This window comes from Labrus bergylta, chromosome 3, assembly GCF_963930695.1.
Source record: "Labrus bergylta chromosome 3, fLabBer1.1, whole genome shotgun sequence".
NCBI classification, from domain to species: domain Eukaryota; kingdom Metazoa; phylum Chordata; class Actinopteri; order Labriformes; family Labridae; genus Labrus; species Labrus bergylta.
The window spans coordinates 22,908,278-22,929,460 of NC_089197.1; the positions used below are offsets into that span (position 1 = coordinate 22,908,278).

The 21,183-nt window shown below is 37.9% G+C and overlaps 2 protein-coding genes across 2 annotated transcripts; both read left to right on the forward strand.

Annotated features, from left to right (window-relative positions):
* Positions 1 to 434: 434 nt before the first annotated feature.
* nrn1lb (neuritin 1-like b) lies at positions 435 to 10,207 on the forward strand. Its single transcript, XM_065952992.1, has 3 exons — positions 435 to 3,930; positions 5,656 to 5,803; positions 7,498 to 10,207. Exons 1-3 carry the CDS (start codon positions 3,894 to 3,896, stop codon positions 7,799 to 7,801), a joined length of 489 nt encoding a protein of 162 aa, XP_065809064.1. The 5' UTR covers positions 435 to 3,893; the 3' UTR covers positions 7,802 to 10,207.
* A 1,636-nt stretch (positions 10,208 to 11,843) lies between these two features.
* On the forward strand, positions 11,844 to 21,183 carry slc38a8b (solute carrier family 38 member 8b). The gene is made up of 10 exons (XM_020661017.2): positions 11,844 to 12,176; positions 12,955 to 13,153; positions 14,683 to 14,839; positions 14,913 to 15,017; positions 15,133 to 15,190; positions 15,916 to 16,030; positions 16,116 to 16,263; positions 16,350 to 16,552; positions 16,750 to 16,801; positions 17,298 to 21,183. The coding sequence occupies exons 1-10, from the start codon at positions 11,988 to 11,990 to the stop codon at positions 17,398 to 17,400; spliced, it is 1,329 nt and encodes a 442-aa protein (XP_020516673.1). The 5' UTR covers positions 11,844 to 11,987; the 3' UTR covers positions 17,401 to 21,183.

Consider the following 21,183-nt stretch of genomic DNA (forward strand, 5'->3'; position numbering starts at 1 on the left):
GCATTTCTTGGAACTTGCTGTGTATGACTTCAGAGCTGTGATGGAAATCCATGGACAGAAGAGGATTTCTTTCTTCAGCAGAAGATTCCTCGGATTAACATGCTGCCTTCAGACCCCTTCATTCATGGAGCATGTTTTGTATGTGAATCATAATCCGTGCCTAAATCTTTCTAAATTTAAAACAAATTCATGGTCTCTGCATGGAAGCTTCAGTTCAGGAGCCCACTGTTTATTATCACTTATTCCCATCTGCATTTTTAATTAAATACTAATTATTCTTAATTGAATAAAGTTAATGCGGCTTGGCGGTATCTTTTTGATAGTTTTTTTTTCGGATCATATTATCTGATGGTTTGGACAATAGGTGAAATGCAAATTTTCTGGATGCAGTTTTTGAAAACATTTTATTCAGGAAGATTTCTTGCCGAGCTGGTTTGTTTCGGCCACACTGACCATTTCAAGAATTTGCTGTCTCATTGAAATGAATAAATAAAAGTAAGAAAAAGGTCAAATGTTTTCAGAGTGAAGAATGGCTCACACTACTATAACAATATGAAATGCAAATACAAAAAAACAACACCATGATAATAACAAAAAAGACAAGAAAGACAGAGAGGAAGAAGAATATTATTTCATGATCTTCCCCCCCCGCCCCCAAGTCAAAATTTGCAAACCACCTAAACACCATATCAATCAATTTAAAAAATAGGAGACTCTGAGAAACACAACATTTTAAAGAAGACAGAGAAATACATGTATCACATTAAATAAAACAGTAGTTCATCATAGATGTATTGGAATAAAAAATGTGAACACATGGAGCTTAGAAAGCTTAGAGAATCGCTGAAATCTCACAACTTCAAGAAGAGCGAGCAGGTGAAAACTTTTCATATTTACTCAAACATGTAAACCAATGTATGTGTCTCTGTATGATCAAAGGATGAGACAAGATGAGTAAAAACAACAATATGAACCCTATTCTGTGAAGAATATACCATTTCACGAATACATCAAGAGGACAAAGAAGTGGACTGTGAATCAAAAAGTGTTTTTGGCTATTTTTAAATTTCCTTTTTCTAAAAATGGATCACGTGAATACACTGTTAATGTTGTAAATCTACAATCAAGCACTTTAGAGAAAAAAACAAAATATATTGATATGTAGTTTTAAGTCCTCGATATATATGACTTTACAACTGGATTTATTATGAGGCACATCTGTCTACATGGAAATGTCAGCAACAAACATAACAGCATTAGACCAGGAAAGCTGCACTATGATCCATGAAAAGCTGCATAAGGTTACAAAGGACAACAGATCAAAGGCAAACTTTTGGGATTAACAAAAGCACAGTGAACTTATGATGGAAAAAGAAAGATGGGTCAGAACAACATCAACTTTGAACCACTTTTGCAAATAGTGCTTTAGGGTGACAAAACAGTTGCATTGTTATTTGCACTACAGATTGCCATGAAAACACCTAAATATGATTGATGACCATTTTCTTCTAATGTGTTTTATTTTTGAGTATATAACAGCCTCTCTTTCTTTTGTCAATATTTTAGCACCTGGCTGCAGTGATTTGCTCCATTTGAGCATCAAGAGGCCTTGAGCCAATAAAGAGGTCTATAGCTAGAATTCAGTGTCTCAGTTTGACCAGTTTTGATGTCAGGGACCGGTTAAGATCTACCACAAAGACCTGAGAAAACTCTTTCTTCATGGCTATATTTGTTGATCTATGTGTTCAAAATCCTTTAAAATTAGAAGCAGGCAGGGTCTGAGCCATATTTGTATATTCCCAACTGTGCATTTGTATTAGTAAATGTGTAAAAGTGTTAGTTTTCTTTATGCGCAAATGAAAAAATGAAAAAACAACAACATTGTAATGTAATGATAAACAGTTACGTTTAATGATCCAGTGATGATGCATGTAGATTTTTGTAGCTTATGTGATTTTATTGAGACATTCATATTGTTTCAAGTCTGATTGAAGAAAACACATGCTAGTCTAATAGTGTATTGTCAAGAGGTAACTAGATGTCATTTATTTTAATTGTATACAAGAAGTTCATGCTAATCAGCTGATAACGAATGTGTTATCTTTATTATTATCCAAAAGAAACGAGGGAAAGAAGACGGCATTAACAAACTTCTTACCACAGAAATTAGGATGCTCATTTCTAACCTGACATTGTATTCCCACAAATGAAGGATAACAAGAAAAAAATGAGAAGGATGAAGAAGAGGGCCGTCTGCATAAACTGCATTAGAACTGTAAGTTATCAGAGTAAAGTGTTTTGCTCCTGCGCTGTTTGTCTTCAACTATTTTTTTTTCTAGTAATGTAATTTTAATCTTCATTAAAGTCCTCAACTGTAGCAGCCAACAACCTCTCTTTAGTGGTTGCTGACATATTTAGTAAATCCATAGATGCTTTCTGTGGTGACTTTGATTTGAATCATGATTGTAAATAATTGTTTTTGTAAACTTTTTGTATGGATTTGTTTTGTTCAACAGTAATGCACTGTAATTATTGTGCTTGTTCTGTACATTTAGGCCCATGCGTTTCACCTCTAGTTAACAGAATACCTTGTTTTTTAACAGTTAAATAATGTTTTAGCATTTATTTTGTTAAAATCATTTCAAGCAGCTTCCAACAAACCAATGTCACAACGGACTGTCATTACTGTAGTTTTTCAAGGATGTGGTGCTTCCAGTTTGATTGATCCAGAGCAAAGCTGCATGGTGAAAATGTAAAAAAAAAAATAACGAAAACTAAAAAACATTCATACTTGCTGAGCTAATCCAGATGTTGCTGCCAAAGTAGCTCTCATGATGTATTGATTCGTGGCAGCGGCTTCAGACACAGACAGATTATTCTGCAGTTAATGGTTGTTTTAAGCTGGAGATTAACAATGGGTTAGCATTTCTCCTGTGTCACTATACAGATGTGAACCAGGACTTATACTAATGCACATCTGGGGGGCACAGCAGAGAATTTGAGTTTGAGAGAAATAAGTAAAAGATGAAAACACAAATACTCAATGTGAGGAAAGTTTTAATTAAATGGAATGGTTTTCAGGGTCTGCATTTGTTTTTGGTCCAAGCTTCAGTCAACACTGCACATGCTGCTCTTCAATAAACCGTGGTGACCCACATAGCTGTGGGTGATTCTCACATGGGCTGCTGCTATTCTCAGAGGACGTTCTCTCTCTCTCTCTCTCTCTCTCTCTGTTTTGGACTCCCAGGTGAGCTGGATTCTTTTATCCTCTCAGGGATGGCATCCATCTGTCCACATGACAAAACAAAACCTAAATCCTCCTGACACTTCTGATTATGTTCCCCTGTTACTAGTATTTGTAATAAACTTCTTCGTCATTAGTAAAACACAGTTTTTGCAGAAGGTGAATTTGCACGAACCAGGCATTGGCGGTGTGTTGACCCTTATACTGTATATATAATTATTTGTAATTCACATATATGTTCTAAATACTAAAGACCGGAAATGAGAAAGCTTTAATCCAGAGTGCTGTGTTGTGATGCCGTCATTGGTCTGTTGCTTCCAAGCCCTCCATCGCTCTCGCCTTGTGCCCCTCCCTTGTGCACTTGAGCACACACACACAAACACACATCCTCTTACTCCCTGCCATTCATCGGCCCCTTTCACTGTTAATCCAGCAGAGTTGTGCGTCCGTGCATTGCTGTACTTTTAAAATCTGATGAATCCCTAACAGAAGTCAGGAGACATTACATTTTAAAGCTCCAACTTTTTCCTTTTTGGATTTACACTCAGTGGAAGCGTCATCATCATTATCGAACATCAGAGCCTCTGGTTCAGAGGGGGGACTCAACTCCACGGGACTCGTGGAACAATCCTCAAAGTCTGAACCAGGCATGGCGACAATGCTGCTGCCAGTCACTCTCTGCCTCAGTAAGGATGTTTCTTTAACTCATGTCTGATTTTGTTCAAATGTGTGATGACTGTGTGCATTTCTTCCTAAAAATTAGTTTGCTGTGTCTGTCTTTTCTCCAAACTTGACTCAATTGGTTTGTCAGAGGAATTTCTTTAAGTTTCCAGAAAAAAGCTGTTAAAATGACTGATAAATGATTTTCTATGTAACGTCATCTGAAACTGTGTAAAGAAGAGTTAGACATTAACATTCACTGTCCCCTTAATTGTTGACTGTTTTTCAGTGTGTGTTTGTGTGTGTGTGTGTGTGTGTGTGTGTGTGTGTGTGTGTGTTTGTGTGTGTGTGCAACATCATTCAGTTTAGTGTGACTTCTGCTTTCTAATCTTTTCTGAGGGCATTTCGAGTTTTTTTTTTTTTTTACAGTAACATTACTTTGCCCTAGAATACAACATGACTCATGAATTCTCATGAAAATGAATGAATCTGACAGTTACTTACATGAAATGAGAGTCACAAAATATTTAGAAGATAGTCACATTGTGCAAGATATTCTTCTAGGATAAACAATAAAAGAATGGTCAGGTTACAAACACAAGCAAGCAAATTTAGAATTATAAAATATCAAGAAAACATTATTAACAATGTCTTCTGAATCTTAGTTAATAACCTCTGGAGAGAGGAAAATATTAGAAGATACTAGAAGAATATTATCAGCCTCTCTAACAGTGGAGAAAAACTTCAGTAGGTCAAATAAACTAGCCAATGAAACGTGAGTGTATTATGAAAGAGGGCATTTTAAACACTATCAGTAAAGCATATTTATTTAATCAGAAGATCATTTAAAATGTGAAATGGACTCTTAAGATAAGCATATATAGTGCGGCTGGCATCTGGTTTCATAAACTGTGTGTCTATAATATGTGGACACCTCTGTGTCCTTTATGCCTAGTGTTGTTTGTTTTGTTTTGGACTTGTTGGATACCCTGAGTAGCATTAAACTCATGCGACAAAGCAGTAGGTGATGTATTTGAAACAGTGTGCCTCTAACCTTGTGACTACAAAGTGTAGAGGGTAAAGAGAGCATGACCTTACCTCAAAGTAGTCATGCACCTTCAGGATAATAAGCAAGACTTTAGAATATTAGCAGTCAAATTTACTGATTCACTTGTTGCTGCGTTTGGAGCAAATTCCTGCAGCCAGGATCCAAAAACTGTTCAGACCAGAGAAGGGCTGATACAGGGGCAGATTAACAGCCATAGTTTTAAAGTAAGGTGTTGTGAAAATCCCTCGTGGCTTTAATGTTTTGTAAGAAGTCCGCTGTTCCAGTTATACAATTTTTTTGGGGAAAAATCAACATCAGAGAGATGCGTTATAGTTGAGCTGATCAATGGACTCAAATAGCTAACACATGGTTTTGTAGTCTTCTCCGAATTTGGCGCACAAGATGTATAATCCCTCCAGATGAATGGGATACAACATATTTTTGTATTTGTTTGATCCATCAAAGCACCAGATGGATCATGCCTCTATAAATAAACAAACACTGTGCTTCAATTCACAAGATAAAACACTGGAACCCAAAGAATCTACTGATTTTATTTCAAGCCCTTACCCGAAGGGTTGTTTTCTGTCTTCATAAAGACAAACAAACGATGAATATACATACACAATGTCCAAATATTCACAAAACATTTTCTAAGAGTTTTTGATCAAATTATCAAATGTACACTTTTACTCCCCTCTAGGCTTGGTCCCTGTGTGTTTTGGAGCTGTGATTCCGGTTTCATGTGGAGCCATCTACAAGAGTTTTGCTCAGTGTTTACTCTCACTTGGAGACAGCTTGGTGGAAACTCAAAAAGACCAGAGTACGCAGGACATTGATGCCATTTGCAGGTGTGTGTGTGTGTCTGCCCATCATGGTGAAACAAACCAGCAACACCTTGATATGCTACAACCTGACACTGTTTGGTAATGTTACACGATACATTAAAATATGTAAATGACTAGATAACGTAGTGTCAGCTAGAACTTTACTCTTAACTTAATAATAATTTTATGTTAGCTAGGAAGTGGTTGAATGCTCTTGATGTGCACAATGTTCCTCTCAATTTTCAATATTTATTGTCTTTTAAGTTGCTCATCAATTGAGAAATAGTGAAATCTAATCTTTCTAAGTGCCTTAATACTCTTCAACTAACCTGAAATTCAGCAGGTCAATATCAGCCTTTGAGCCTCCATGCTAGGAAGACATCAGAGGAAAACGGCTTCAGTGAATAAATATTGAATGGATCTTTGATACAGTCCAATAATCAGCATTCAGATGTGGGGATCGATAGTGAGTCTTGGAACTCATTGTTAATCTCAACCATATTGCTTTGGTTTGGACTTCTTGGTCTCATCAGCTTCAAAGCTACATTATGCAGCTGAACAAAAAAAACCCTGGAAATTGCAATTGTAGTTTAACAAAGCAAATAGAAAGTACAGTTTCCCTGGCCTCTCTCTACTCTATTTCTGTTTGGCATTGCCTGGAAGGTGCATTAGGTTTGCAGGTGCAACATCATTAAACTTCCCAGACACAGGGTCATGCAGAACATTTGTACATCACTGCAGAAATGTAACGGGTTAAATAACTGAAAATGAAACAAAATAACAACAAACGACTTTTAGGAGGGTTAACTGAGCTGAGTTTCTAACCATAAGCACAGTGGGTTTTAGGTCCCAGGAACTTATTTTCAAGAACGTTTTCTCCAGCCCACTGGTATTTGTGTTTTTACATAGATTGAAAGACACATTGACATTAAACATTTGTTTTTTAAGAGTACATATACTTGAGACATTTTTTTGTTTCATTTTTGATTTGACACTAAGAACACTTCTTTACTTCATCCTTTGCACTCTCCCCCTAAAACTGAACTTACTGGTTTATACAGCAACAAAGAAACTGACAGCCAGCCCCTTCCTCATTGTGTTGTAAGTTTTAGTACTTTGTTTTACTATTTTTGCAGCTTTGTTAGTCCTCTAAATGCTCTAGTACTCAATCAATCAATAATGTAAGCGCTATAAGATCCACTCTCAAAGTCTCTGTACTTTTAGGGAACCTAAACTTTTTTGGGTGGTTAATGAAAGTCCCTGGACTGGAAAATCCCTCAGAGTCCCTAAATTTAAGTCTTGGTGAACACTTTCCTCAAAAAAGTCCTTAGTTCCCAGTGAAAGTACCTGGTTTGGAAATGTAACTTTTCTGAGAAAAAAAAAAGTTTTCTCTTCATTAAATCAAAAATAACTTACTCATTGCTTTATTATCTGCAAAGACCCAACATGAATCCATCATGAGCACAAAGCAACATTTAGCAAAGTTACAGTGACAAGGAAAAACTTCCTTTAAGAGGCAGAAACCTTTGAGCAAAACTAGACTGATGTTGAACAACCATCTGCCAACTTGTATTGGGCATATACCGATACGTTAAAAATGTTTTTATTAGTATTTTTTAAAGATTTGCTCGATACATATTTCCAGGTTTAATAAAAACTGCTGTCATTTCGTTTCTACACATAACACTGAGCTCTCCTTGTGTCCACGTTTCTTGAAGGTCCTGGAATGCGTTCCATGTTTGTGCCAACTCTGCGCTTGTCGGCTGTCCTGGAGAAGCAGCAGCTGTCTGGGAGTCTCTAAGACAAGAATCCAGAAAGACGCAGTTTTCTGGAAACCTCTACGACATGTGTGCCAGCCTCACAACACTCCCACCCAGCACTGTGCCTGCACCCCAGAGCCCCCCCACCTCAGACCAGACCAACCAGGAGACACTGAAGGGACAGACACACAAACACAGTCCCATCCTGGCCTCAATGTTGTTCCCTGTATGCATCACCCTGCTGCTCCTGCTCAGGAGCTAGTATCAGCAGATCTTTTAATCAGAGTAATGAAAGCATGGTCTTCAAAGACATCCTGCACCTACACTTCAAACACACAAGGGTAATACATGCTTCACAAGCCATGATCAGCAAAAGTACATGTTGATCCTTTTATAAGGATTTCAGTGCAAAATTAAACATACAGCCCAATGTTTTCTACACGGGCGAGATGGTGCATGGGCATTAAAAAGTATTAATTTGTACAGATTATCACATGCAAAAAAAAAAAAAGACCCTCCTTCTCCGTGAGATCAGTTAATGAAAGACTAATCATTCTGAAGCTGTTTTTGTTGTCAACTCTTTACTAAATGTTACCATTCGTTTGATTGGTCACGAGTTTTTAGGACAAAAGGGATTTTTGGAGTATTTCTAACGCCAGGTGTTCAGATTTGTTTGTGATCCAATCAGCGGGGTGATCCAGATTAAAGTGTTTTACAGGGTGCAAAACAGTTCTCATCACCTGCTATGACCTGTTGAACATCAGAAATGAGATTTGTGTGTGGAGGTATTGACAACCCTGTCATATGTGACCCCTTCCACCACCTAGTGTGGTTACATGTTTTTCTATTTATTTATTGCTGCTCACAGCAAAGTTTCAGTTCAATGCATTTAGTGACTCTATTTAATTTGGAGGCACTTTAAGGGGACACATATCAGAGCCCACTATTCAAAAATGCATCGACAATTTACTCTAGTGTAAAGACCAAGTGCATGCAAAGCATATAAGTGCAGGTGATGACAGGTTTTTGCAAGAGTTTCTGAAGTCTCATCCTTATGACATTTAGAGTTGTTGTAATATTCGTTCATGTTCTGTTGCTTTTCTTTGATACTGAGAGAGCTCTGTTATACAATCACACACTGATTGTATTCACTAGCTCTCACTTTATTGATTTACTTATTGTATTATATTCAGGGTTTGGTTATTTCATTGTTGTATTTTTCAAAGCATTGTAGAGTGATACATGGCTGTTTGCTCCACTCTGATTTTTAACCCAAATAAATAGATCTATGCTGACATTCACGATGCATATTTTCCCCCTAAAACTGCAATTCATTATTTCCTTTAATTTTGTGTACTTTTGTGTTAGTTGGGCGTATGTGAGTGTGTGTGTTTATGTGAGTGTTTGTGTGTGTGTGTGTGTGTGTGTGTGTGTGTGTGTGTGTGTCTGTGTCTGTGTGAGTGTGAGTGTGTATGATTGTGTGTGGGTAATCTTAATACTCTTAAAATGTTTCATAACAGCAGAATCACGAGTAACCTCATCTCTATTTATTCATCACAGCGAGGCAGGTTGCACCTCGGGAACCTTTGAAAACATTCTCAGTGCCCTCAAACGGAGGAGAAATACTTAAACTGGGAATTTGGTGATGCATGCTGCCATGTCAGCGATATTGTCGACGACTTCAATATGATGTGAGCAGGTGTGGCAACTAAAGGTCAGAGGTCACAACTTCATTACTGCTGCAGCAGGATGACTTTGAAAAGTGACTGCAGTCAGTGATACTAAAGTCCTGCTTTATATTCTTTATATTATATTATGTGACACTGATTAGATGACAAGTCAGCACAATGCACAGAGTTCACTGCTTTAATGGCTCATTTTAATATTGCAGTGTCATATTCTTCAAGCTTCAAGCTTTGACTTCTGACTCCAGTTTGCAACCTTATTTAGTCCATAATTACATTTAAAAAAACTTTTTTCTGTGCCAAGAGAACATGTTTTAAGACAGATTCTTGGCCTTCATATTGATTTTAAATTTTGCTGTTCATGTAAAAGATTACCTATAAAGGCAATGTCTTCTTTTTGATCATCACAATCCCCTTAACATTCGTTCTACAGCTTTAGATGCGTATCTTGATATGAAATAGGCCTTTTTCTTCATTAAGTAGACTCCTGAGATATTTATGAAGACTGCAAAGCATGTCAGCAGTGAAGCATAAACAAACTTTCTTCCAAAATGTCCCCAGAACACCTTGGTACGCCTGCTCCATCTAATCTCTCTTTGTCCTGCATTTCATCCGAGAAAAGCTGCAGCATCAGTTGAAATCTTTGTAAGACGACCAAAGCCCTGACATTCTGCCAGCTGTTGAACTGTCCAAGATACAACAAAGGTTTTTTTTTTCCTTAAAAGAAACACTCATGCAGCCAGCTGAAAGTCAACATGCTGAACAACAATTGTGGGATTTTGACTCACGCTCTGGAGCAGATGGTGTGTAGAATAAAACACGACTGGGATTATGACCTCCATGTGAAGTGGATTGTACTCTCCAATCCATATGGCCTGGACTTTATTTTACCACATTAACAAATGTTGTGACCCTGTGTACATGCACACCAGGTCTGTATTATTCTGTATAAACATGAAATATAATACATAAAACTGAAACAAAAAGCAAATCATGTTTTAATCAAATCTTTCTAGTTAATCCAAGCGGTTAGTCTATTGATTCTCCATTATAGTGATACAAATATTATTGAGGTTTAATGGCTTGTTAAAACAGATTTACAGATAAATAATGTCTCTGCGGTTTTATTCTAAGTTTTTATTTTTTCCTCTTCTCTGCTTGCCTCAACATGTTCCAATAGATGACCCGTTAAGGATGGGGGAGGATCTTTGTATCTTTAAGATATTCAAATACAAAAGCTTTACTGGTCAAATAATATACATTATTTCTTTGACAACAATAAACATGTGAGCAAGTAAAAGGCCACTGCTCTACGTCAAAGCTGAAATATCAACCTGACAGAGTGGTCTACTGGGGCCTCAAAACTCAAGGGGCCATGCTTCGGGGTCAGCTTTAGTTATTATTCAACCAACAAACGTTTTAAATATGTGATTAAAACAAAACCAAAAATCCCCTGACACTATCAGTTTATCATTTGTTTCCCTTACGGCTGTGAGCAGGAATCTACAATGCAGGATTAGGGCCACGTTAATTTTCTTTATTATTTTTTTATTTTGAGAATAAAGTTGTAAATTAACGAGAATAAAGTCGTAAATTTACGAGATTAAAGTCTTAAATTAACGTTCGAGACCAGCCTGTGCAAAATGATAAAAGTAGAACTCTTAAAGTCAACTTCCTCCAAGTCAGTGTGGTTCTTCCTTCGGAAACGCCACAGTTTCTTGCAGTATCTTTTCAGGGTGCTGATATTTTATGACAATGTGAAGATGATGATGTGCCAAAAGCATGTGTAGTTTCATATCTGCATAAGGAAAGCCCCAACACAACTATTTGTGTCTGTTATCGGTCTGCCTTGTTAAAGTGTCTCATGTGCAGAGCCAGTTTGTGTCCTGTTCATCATTTTACAGATAAACAAGGTCTTACAAGTTGAAGTGAAAACTTCTCTTGAACTAAGTGTTTTTACCGACTAAACAAGGAAGCAGTCTATTTCCTTATTAGTGAAACCTTTAGGACAAGATGCTCCATGTTTGTCATTTGAGAACATGAACCTGCTGCTCTTCTGACATAGACTAAAATAACCACTTTATTCTTTAAAGACTTTAAGAGTTCTACTTTCATCATTTTCGTGCAGGCTGGTTTCCGAACTCAAACATTTACGAGATTACAGTCGTAAATTTACGACTTTAATCTCGATTTTTTTTTTTTAACGTGTCCCTAATCCTCCGTTGTAGGAATCACGAATAACTGCGAGAGGAAGCTAAAATAAATAAGTGGACTGTGCAGTTATTACAACCTTTCGCCAGGCTACTGCTTTTTCTTGGGTGTGAAGAAGTGTGTTAAAGGCTTGGTTTAAGAAAGTGTTTTTTTATTCCATTGTTGTACCAACTTGTTAAATTACTCTTGGTATGTAACATGGGGCCAAATTGCATCCTAGTTCACCCTAAACACTGGGCCTTACAAGGGGCAGCAGCATATTTTAGATAGAGAGAGAGAGAAAGAGAGAGAGAGACAGAGAACAAACATACTCACTTTAGTGAAAAATGTGTCACCATGGAGTGAAGTGTTTAAAATGTCAAATTAGACCTCGTGAGTAGTGTGCGCGCGTGGACATAGGCTATATATGTTGCTGTTCAACTCATCAGGTTTTCCCATAAGAAACTGAAGATTGGCACACACCACTGGACTTCTACGAATACATTAGTCGTGTTGAAGATATTTTAGAAAATAAAAACCCCACAGTCAAAGCTTCTTATCTGTTTTGGAACAATGGAGGAACTGGCCCGGGAGAGCATCAGCCTACTGGCTCGCTCTGCGTCTCACGCGGACCCGCCTCGGCTCGGCTCCTTAGGTGCGGTGTTCATCATGCTGAAGTCCGCGCTGGGAGCCGGACTGCTCAACTTCCCCTGGGCCTTCGAGAAAGCGGGAGGAGTGAACACCGCCATCAGTGTGGAGCTGGTGAGAGGACACCGTCAGACACCTTAAACACCAAGCTGGTGCACACTAATGCTGTTGTCTATGCAAGTTGTTTAGATAAGCTGTTTATTGTGTGCCTGCATAAAGACTTTGTAAGTGCTGTGAAAGAATAATGAGGTAGCCTACATTGACTGAAGATTTTTTGAAATGAGTAATTATTGGATATTGGTCTTTATCTTAACTCTTGTTGCCAATCAGAGGTTTTGGCTGTTTGCCTGAATGAGTATAGACTCTCCACCCTGCTGTCTCTTCCTGGTGTGAAAGAGGCTCACTCTTTTCACAGTTGAGCTCTAATGAAGCTTACTGTTTAGGTGAGGACCTGAACTTTCCTGAACAGTGTGTGTGTGTGTGTGTGTGTGTGTGTGTGTGTGTGTGTGCGCGTGTGTGTGTGTGTGTGTGTGTGTGTGTGTGTGTGTGTGTGTGTCTCTTCCATACCACTTTCCAAGAATAGGCCCATAGCCCTAAGTCCTTTTCTATATGCTGGTATTGAGACCAATCCAATAACTGTTGTTTATACACCTATAAAACATCCACATTATACAGTATGTAAATATGATATATATGGCAGCTGGCAGTCTATGTAAAAAAATTTAGAGAGAGGAGTTACTTTGAAAGTAGCATAATAATCCTATTTTATTAGGATGCTGGGGGGGGCTTCATCCAGGAGTATAGGGCCATGTTCCTGGCCCCATTGTTTAATTATTTGCCAGCTGTGTGTCAGTAAAATACAGTTTGTGTTTCTCTGTTGTTGTCCCTGTAGGTTTCTCTGGTTTTCCTCATCAGTGGTTTGGTGATCCTGGGCTATGCCTCGTCAGTCAGCAGACAAAAGACGTATCAGGATGTTGTTAGTGAGGTGTGTGGACGAGCTGTGGGCCAACTCTGTGAAGTCTGTTTCTGCTTCAACCTCTTCATGATATGTGTGGCTTTCTTGGTGGTGGTGCAGGACCAGCTGGAGAAATGTAAGTACTGAATTCAGTTATTTTCATGATGTAGGTTCAAACATTTTTTACAGCTCATAATTCATACGTTCCCTGGGGAACAAACAATTTATGATTATATTTTTTGTCATTCAAAATTGTGTCCTATCTAATGGAACTATTTGTTTCCAGTATTTATCAGGATTATGAAACATATTTTGATGGTAAATGGGATATTATGGGATATGGGATATGTTTTGACCATGATAACTGAGAAATAAAATTTGTGTATACTCCTATGCCGATTAGATTCTCTACTTCACATCTCTATGACAGGCGCATGTTGTTTGAACCTTACTACAGACAATTCTTGCCTTTTTCCAAGGGCTCACCAGCGTATAGATTCTAAACAAAGCAGATAATAGCTAATTCATTATTTTTGAAACAAAAGTATTTGCATCATTTTGTTATATTTAAAGTTTAACAGCAGCTGTGTCTGCTAGTATTAGTCTACAGCGGAAATGTTTTCAAGAATCCCAAGAAATCATTCTTGAATGTATTAAAAAAACATAGATGTGTAATATGTTTATGTCTGATTATAATGTGCAGTGTGTGAGTACAAAGTGTCAAAGAGCGAAGTCTAAAATTAGACTAGGTAAACCCTACAGAAATCCCTGGTCAGGATGCTTTTTGAAAATCATCATTATTTGGATGAGTTGATCACCAGCTTGAAGTCAATTTCTTTGTCACAAAACATCAGATATTTCTATCTTAACTAGCACCAATATCCCTAAACTTTGGTCCATGAGGGTACTAACCAACCTTTAAGGCAAATGACGTGGCATTAATACAAAATATATTTGTGAATCTATTCTAGCACATTAGATCTACATAGACTGGACACGATAATGACCAGAAGTAGTCTTCATGCTTCCTGCCTTAGTTGTCATCATTATTGTTTTGGATGTTTTATCCTAGCTGTAAATCATCATGGAGTACTTCTCTGTTAAATATAATGTTATCTACAGTAGGCACTGTCTGAGTTAGGGATCAATTTAGCAGCCATATAAAAATTAATCTCCCTCAAACCTCAAATCATCCGCACTTTCATTTTCAGTATCAAGGTAGACATGTGACTGTCAACACTACTGCAATGTCATTTTTTCATTTGTTACTTTGTCATGTTGTTATCTGGAACACTTCAAATCTCTTAAATGTTTTTTGCTCTGGTCCAATCGTTAACAGAACATTCAATTGGATTTACAAAAACCTCCCTCCACTAAAAACCTATTTGTTTAAAAAACTCTGCTTGGAGAGATGTGGAGACTGAGTAATAAGGGGGGTATATTTAAGTATGTATGGCTTTAAATACATAAACACAACTGCACTGCTCTGATTATTCTTTTTTTTCCATCTGGCAACATTAAAAAACCATAAACTATATTGTTAAGCAGGACGCTAAATGTAAATGTATCAGTTGTAAATCAGGATTTTTTGGCATTGAATACTTACATCTGCATGCTGGAGCAGATAAAAAAAGATTCATTCTGACTCTGGCTTGTTCTCCTCAGTGTGTATTTCTTTATATGAGACTGTGACTGGGTCCAGTGAGGTAGACATGCCGTATCACTGGTACACCGACCAGCGATTTGCTCTCTTCATCATGTGCCTCGTCATCATCCTCCCCCTGTCAATCCCAAAAGAAATTGGCATCCAGAAATACACAAGGTACACAACACATATCATTGGTCAGAATCATTTCAAGCTTGTGTGTAGTTTAATTGTTTTCTCTGTCTGTTAGTGTGTTGGGGACGCTGGCTGCTACGTATCTGTGTGTGGCAGTGATCGTCAAATACTACCTGATGGAGAGTCATTCTGTTATAATAACTCCTGAGCACAGCCAAGGGTCAGTAACACTGCTTCTAATGAATGCTTGTGTGTATTTACCATTGGCTCCATATTTCATATAGTTGATCTTTTAAATGTATGAGGTAATGTGTGTGCATGTTATGTGTTTTCAGTGTCGGTTCGTGGGCTTCGATGTTCAGTGTTGTGCCGACCATCTGCTTCGGCTTCCAGGTATTCAGTCTTTTAAAGAGTGGGTGTTCTGATCGGATCCTGTGAACACAGTTGACACCACTTGAGGGCACTATTTGTGAATACTTGATACTGGAGTTTTAGGGACAACAGATTTTTTTTTATCTGCACAGAAAGTGATTAAATCAATAAGTGGTTGAGGTTAACAACTAGTTGCTCACAAATAGGGAGATGTATTCTTAAGCTTTATGTAAAGATGGCTTGGATAACATAGTTATGTTGATGAATACACATGCTTTTATTTTGGGAAACACTGCTACATTTGCTATTAAAGGGAACAATAGACTAAAGAAAAACACTTTATATACCTTAAAAACAGCTTTTACTGTGGGCTTTAAAAAAGTAGAGGTAATATTGTACAATAACAAAAACCCAAAGACTGAGGGCAAAAAAATGTTTAGATACAGAAAGTTTAAATGCACCAAAACACAGAAAAGAGAAGAAATAAGCTTGCGTTAGAAAATAAAAACATTTTGAAAACATGTAAAATTTATAATTTACAAATAAATTGGAACCCAAAAAAAGACAACATTGCAAAAGAATAAAGTAAATTAGAATAGGTTGAAAGAACATGATTTAAAAGAAGTCACAGTTCTCTAAGGGCTCTGGACAACAAAGAAGGAAATTCCTTTCGGAAAACAAAAAAAGTAACTCCCTCTAGTGTCCCAAACTGATTTATCAAATGCGGTGCCTGTGTGTGTTTGCAGTGCCATGAAGCTTGTATAGCAATCTACAGTAGCATGGAGAACCAGAAGCTCTCCCACTGGGTGCTCATCTCTGTGCTCTCCATGTTTTTCTGTTTACTGATCTACACTCTCACAGGTGAGTTCACCTCGACAATGTAAACCTCTTAGCACTTGTGTGCTTACCTGAAAGCTGCTGATCACATACACTCTCTCATCTCCAGGCGTGTACGGCTTCATGACGTTTGGAAGAGATGTTGCCTCCGATATTCTCATGTCATATCCAGGAAATGACGTGGTCATGATCATTTCCAGGCTACTTTTTGGAATATCAATTATTACAATTTATCCAATTATTCTTCTTCTAGGGCGGTAAGTGGCGCTGGAGTTGATTTATGTTGTGTGGTGTGACTTTGTGTGTTTCATGTTGTGTGTCTCTCTCTCTCTTTGTGAAACAGGTCTGTGATCCTGAACTTGGTGCTGCGAATTCAAAGACGTCGTCGGGGAATCGTCACTCATTTGTTTGAGAGTCGCTGCAGAGTTATTCTCACTGTGATCTGGATCTCCATCACTCTTGTCATTGCAATGTTTGTGCCCGACATGGGTGAGGTCATCAGTGTCATTGGAGGAATCAGTGCCTTCTTCATCTTTATTTTTCCTGGTATGTAAACATCTTCATTATGTGATTATGCATCTGTGTTTTTAACAACATAATGAGTTATGTATGGACATTTTTAGATCATTTTCCTGGTTGAAAATCACTTTAAATTCACCTAACCTGTTTCAATGGTGACATACATTAAAGTCTGATTGATAGCCATGCATGTGACTCAATGTGGTGTATGTTTTTTATTGTAGGTCTTTGCTTAGTGTGCATTATGCAGAGTGAACCTGTGACTGCAAGAGTCAGGTGAGTAGAAACTTTATCTGGTTATGAAACACACTGAAAAAAATACTAATTTGACCTATAAAAGCAAACAAGACCATCAGCAAGGATACTAACAATGTAGTAAGTGCCAAGCAGTGATTAACAGAAACCTGCCAAAACATGCACAGAATAGATTTAAAATGACTGATATGTTTGACTGTTAAAAAAAATGGACGACATGTATCAGCAGAAACACTACTAAGAATGTACAGGAGGAGATCAGCAAGGAGAAAAGATGTACCACTTTGTCCTGAGGGGGCGAAAAAATCAACACAAAATGGTAGTTCCTCACTGTAGCTTTAACTTGAACTGAAAGTGTGCTCTATAGATTGTTTCGGTCTCTTAGTAGCAGGGCAGCCAAACAAGCAAAAATGTGAAATAAATAAAAGTTAAATATCTAGGTAATTTGAACCCTGTACATAACTGACTGCTGTCTGACTTGATGTCTCTAAAGTCCTGGTTTTCTTCTTCACTGCAGGGTGGTTTTTACAGTATGGGGAGTCATAACAATTGTAGTTGGAGCCTTCATCTTTGGCCAAAGCACAACCATCGCTATCATGGAGCTTTTCCACAAATTCTGAATCCCTCATTACCAGTGACAGCCGTGGCCGCTGGTAATTTGTTCTGTGAAGCTCACCTGTTGTTGCTGAATGTTGCAGTTTTGGTGCTGGCTGTTAGTTGCAATATTATCCCTTTTAAGGTCATCCATGACTCTGATATGAAATATTTACTGTGAAAGTTATGCATAAATATTTGATTTGATGATTGTTAATAGTAAAACATGTAAAATGTGAAAGGGAAGATGTCAGAATATGTTATTAGTTGTTCAATGATCAAGTTGTTACACATTTTTTGTTTGAATATATGTGCTTGTTTTATTATTTGGACGTGGTATACCAATAATATACTTGTATTTTAAATTAGAGATCAAAGTATTCTTACTTACTGTCTTCGTTTGTACTTAAAAACACCACCAGGGGGCAGTATTGACCCACATAAACATGAATCTGGAGAGTCCCTCATTCATAATTGTGTGGAGCGGCTTATCGGTGCTACAGATAAGAGAAAAACAGTTGTTATCACTATTTCTATGATAACAGGGCTCACACTAACAGGTCTACATAAAGAAACAAAGATAACATTATTTTTTTATGTCACCAGATTGATTTTATGCCCTTGAGTTGTGTATTTTAGCGTCTCAGCATCATGATATTTTCTTTTTTTTTTAAAGAAGGCTATATGACATGATTCTCATCCTTCCTCTGCTGTCTTCTCTGTCTCTCCACTGACCTCCACATGGCCTGAATCATATGAGTGATATAAATGTGCACCTTTCATTGAGCACAGATTCATGGCTGAGCTATGCTGAATATCACTGTTTATTGTTTATTGACTTCAAGCTTAAAGGAGTTATGGCACACTGCCTGTGAGTGTGCACGTGCTCACATATTAATGTACGAGTGAATAATGATTTACTGTAAATCCACAAAAGGGGGACTGTATATGAGGTTCTGTCTGGAGGAGTCTGCTTAAAAGCAGCATATGAGCCATGCTAAATTCAGACACTCATCAGTCTGAATAGCTTCACAGCATTAATAAGAAGTTATTTATTAAAAACAGACCATTCAGAAACACACAGCAGCTTCATATCTGCTCCTTAGTTATGTAATAGGCTTTTTTCATCTCATGCTGCATGAGTGTCCTCAAGGGAAAACCTCAAACTGTGATACTCTACTTGTGTTTAGCCCAAGGGATTATATTCCAACCTGCTGGCCAAATGACTAAATCCACTAAATGCCCGAGTAAAATCCTCGAAAATCACCCAAACCTCTTCTTGAATCCAAAAGCTGCTCTCACATTGAACCAGCCCAAAGATTTGTAAGGGAAAACTTAATTTATCTGTCAGTTGAAAACCCCTTCAGGCTTTTCTACCTTCAAAAGGGAAATAATGACAAAACCTCCTTCACAAAAGGAGTTTACAGCCACACTAGATGCTGAGGTAAGGAAGTATAACCCTAATCTGAGTAAAACGCTAATGTTATGTGTTGGGGTTTTATCAAGTCAACTTTGGTTATATTCTTTAATAATTATATTGAATTATTAATAATATAAATAAAAATATCATTAAACTATGTTTAATCAACTCGGGGGCACCACCCTGAAATCAGGGAAATATAATGAAAATATCACAAAAATCAGTCTCAAATTAGTTACTTAATTACTAATATTACTAATAATTAATAACTATTTAATAAATTGAAGGCGTGAAATCCGTACACAACCCCTCGCACCCAGCTTATATCACAATGCAAATACACCAGTAATCACAAATCAATGCTCTCTTAAATTATAACAGAATTTATTTAAACAAAGCAACATCAATAGTTGTGTGTGTTAGTGTGTGTGTGTGTGTGTGTGTGTGTGTGTGTGTGTGTTTGTGTGTGTGTGTGTGTGTGTGTGTGTGTGTGGATGAGAAAGAGAGAGAGAGAGAGAGAGAGAGAGAGAAAACAAGATGGTGGAGAGAGACTAGTTTGAGCTCTCTGAGCTGAGTTCTGTTACTTCAACACCAGAAAGCCAGTGGCCGGACTTTGATTCAATGGCGGGTACAATGGTCTTTCTGTTTGTGAAAGCCGTTGACTGAAGGTAAACTAGCATAGCATTACACACATAGGCGAACACAGCGGTTCATCACAGTAAAACAAATGCAGCAGCTTACAACAGATAATAAACAGAATGTGACGTCTCATCAACAAAGATGCATATTTCTGCCCAGACCAACGCTCTTACTTGGGGTAACTCCTGGTGATCATTACAAAGTTGGTTAGATCGTCACTCTGTTGAATATTAAATCAACAGATTCAGGCAGGTTTCCTTTGTGGCAGATGTAGGAGGAGGGTAGCTGGATTCAGATCTTCGACCAGAGCGCTGCTCTATAGGGTCTAATGGTTGCAGGAGTCGAGTTCTTTATGTGTCCTTGTGGATTCAGGGATTAGTGGGCTTCCTTCAGCGCTCCTGTCCAGTTGCGTTCAATGACGTCTTACGAAAAAACAAAGGAAAGAAACTCTTCTTTTTGCTCGAACCTGATAGCATCTGATTGCGCCCCAAAATTCCTAAAAATATGCTGTGGAAGTAGTCAGCTGAATCCTCTGATGCTTGAATTCAGCATGTGAAGCGCTACCTAGACTGAACAACCTCCGCTCTGGAGTTTAACCTATGTAAGCCAAGAGGAGGAAAGGGTTTGTCTGGAATGCTGGAGTCCATCTTGTTGGAGAGGTTATCCTCTGGTGTCAGCAGACCACACTCCTTTGTATAGTTCCCTCCAAAATAACTCTAGTCAGGCTTGAGAACTGCGATACAACCCTGAGTCCTTTGTCCAGCACACATGGCTGAGGCCCAACATATGCCATTATGTGCCAATTGAAAAGGTTTGCATGTTTATATTTATAAAGTGATGTTCACATGTTGGTAACTTTTGAGGCGTAAAAGACTGTATTAAGTTTTACATGTATTCAATCATAAACAAATTAGATGTAGCACATTATGTCAAATAAAGGGTCAGTTATATTTTACCCTGCAGGTAGTCTGACTCACAGAGTCTTCTGTTGGTTCGAAGCAGACATTCACAGGTAATGTCCAGTGACTCCTGTGTTAGTGTTCGTTATGTTTCCTCCAGCCATTCCTCCTCTACTCTGCTAATCAGTTGCTAACAGCACTTCAGGAGCGACATTTGTCAACAGAGCTGTCAATCGTGGCATTTTACCCCTTTTTATATCCTCAAATAACTCATTCAAACTATAATTCTCAATTCAGTTAACCCTCAGTTATACATTTGTACAGTATACTAACTACTGACAGAAACCATGTTTGAGAAAAAAATCAATTGACATACTGTATATTTTGGTTTTATAGTTAACTCATGTCCTATCTGTTTAAATGGAAGAGGCGGAGCTGATAACATTGTGCAGCCAGCCGCTATCGAGGAAGATTCAAATATTTTGGCTTCACTTGGGAAAGCTGTAATGTCGTCCATCTTTTTGTTCAGTGTATGGTGTTATCATTTAAACTTTGAAAAAACAAAGTCAGCGCTCACAACCTACATGTTAAAAATGTCAAGTTTTGATGATAATTTGCAATGTGTAATTGGGCAAGCCTTGTGTCTCTTACCATTTATCTTTTAATGTTTTGTGTGGCCTTTTTCTTTGCTGGGGATTAGGCCAATTTAATGCCAGGGCTCACCTGCCCACCAGAAACTGTTTGAACAAAACAGATTCCCTTCTGCCACTGTTTTGTAAGGTCTGCAAAGCACCAAAGGCTTTGTGGCCTCCAAAAATGTGACTGGTTAAAAGCAAAGCAAACAGCTCAGA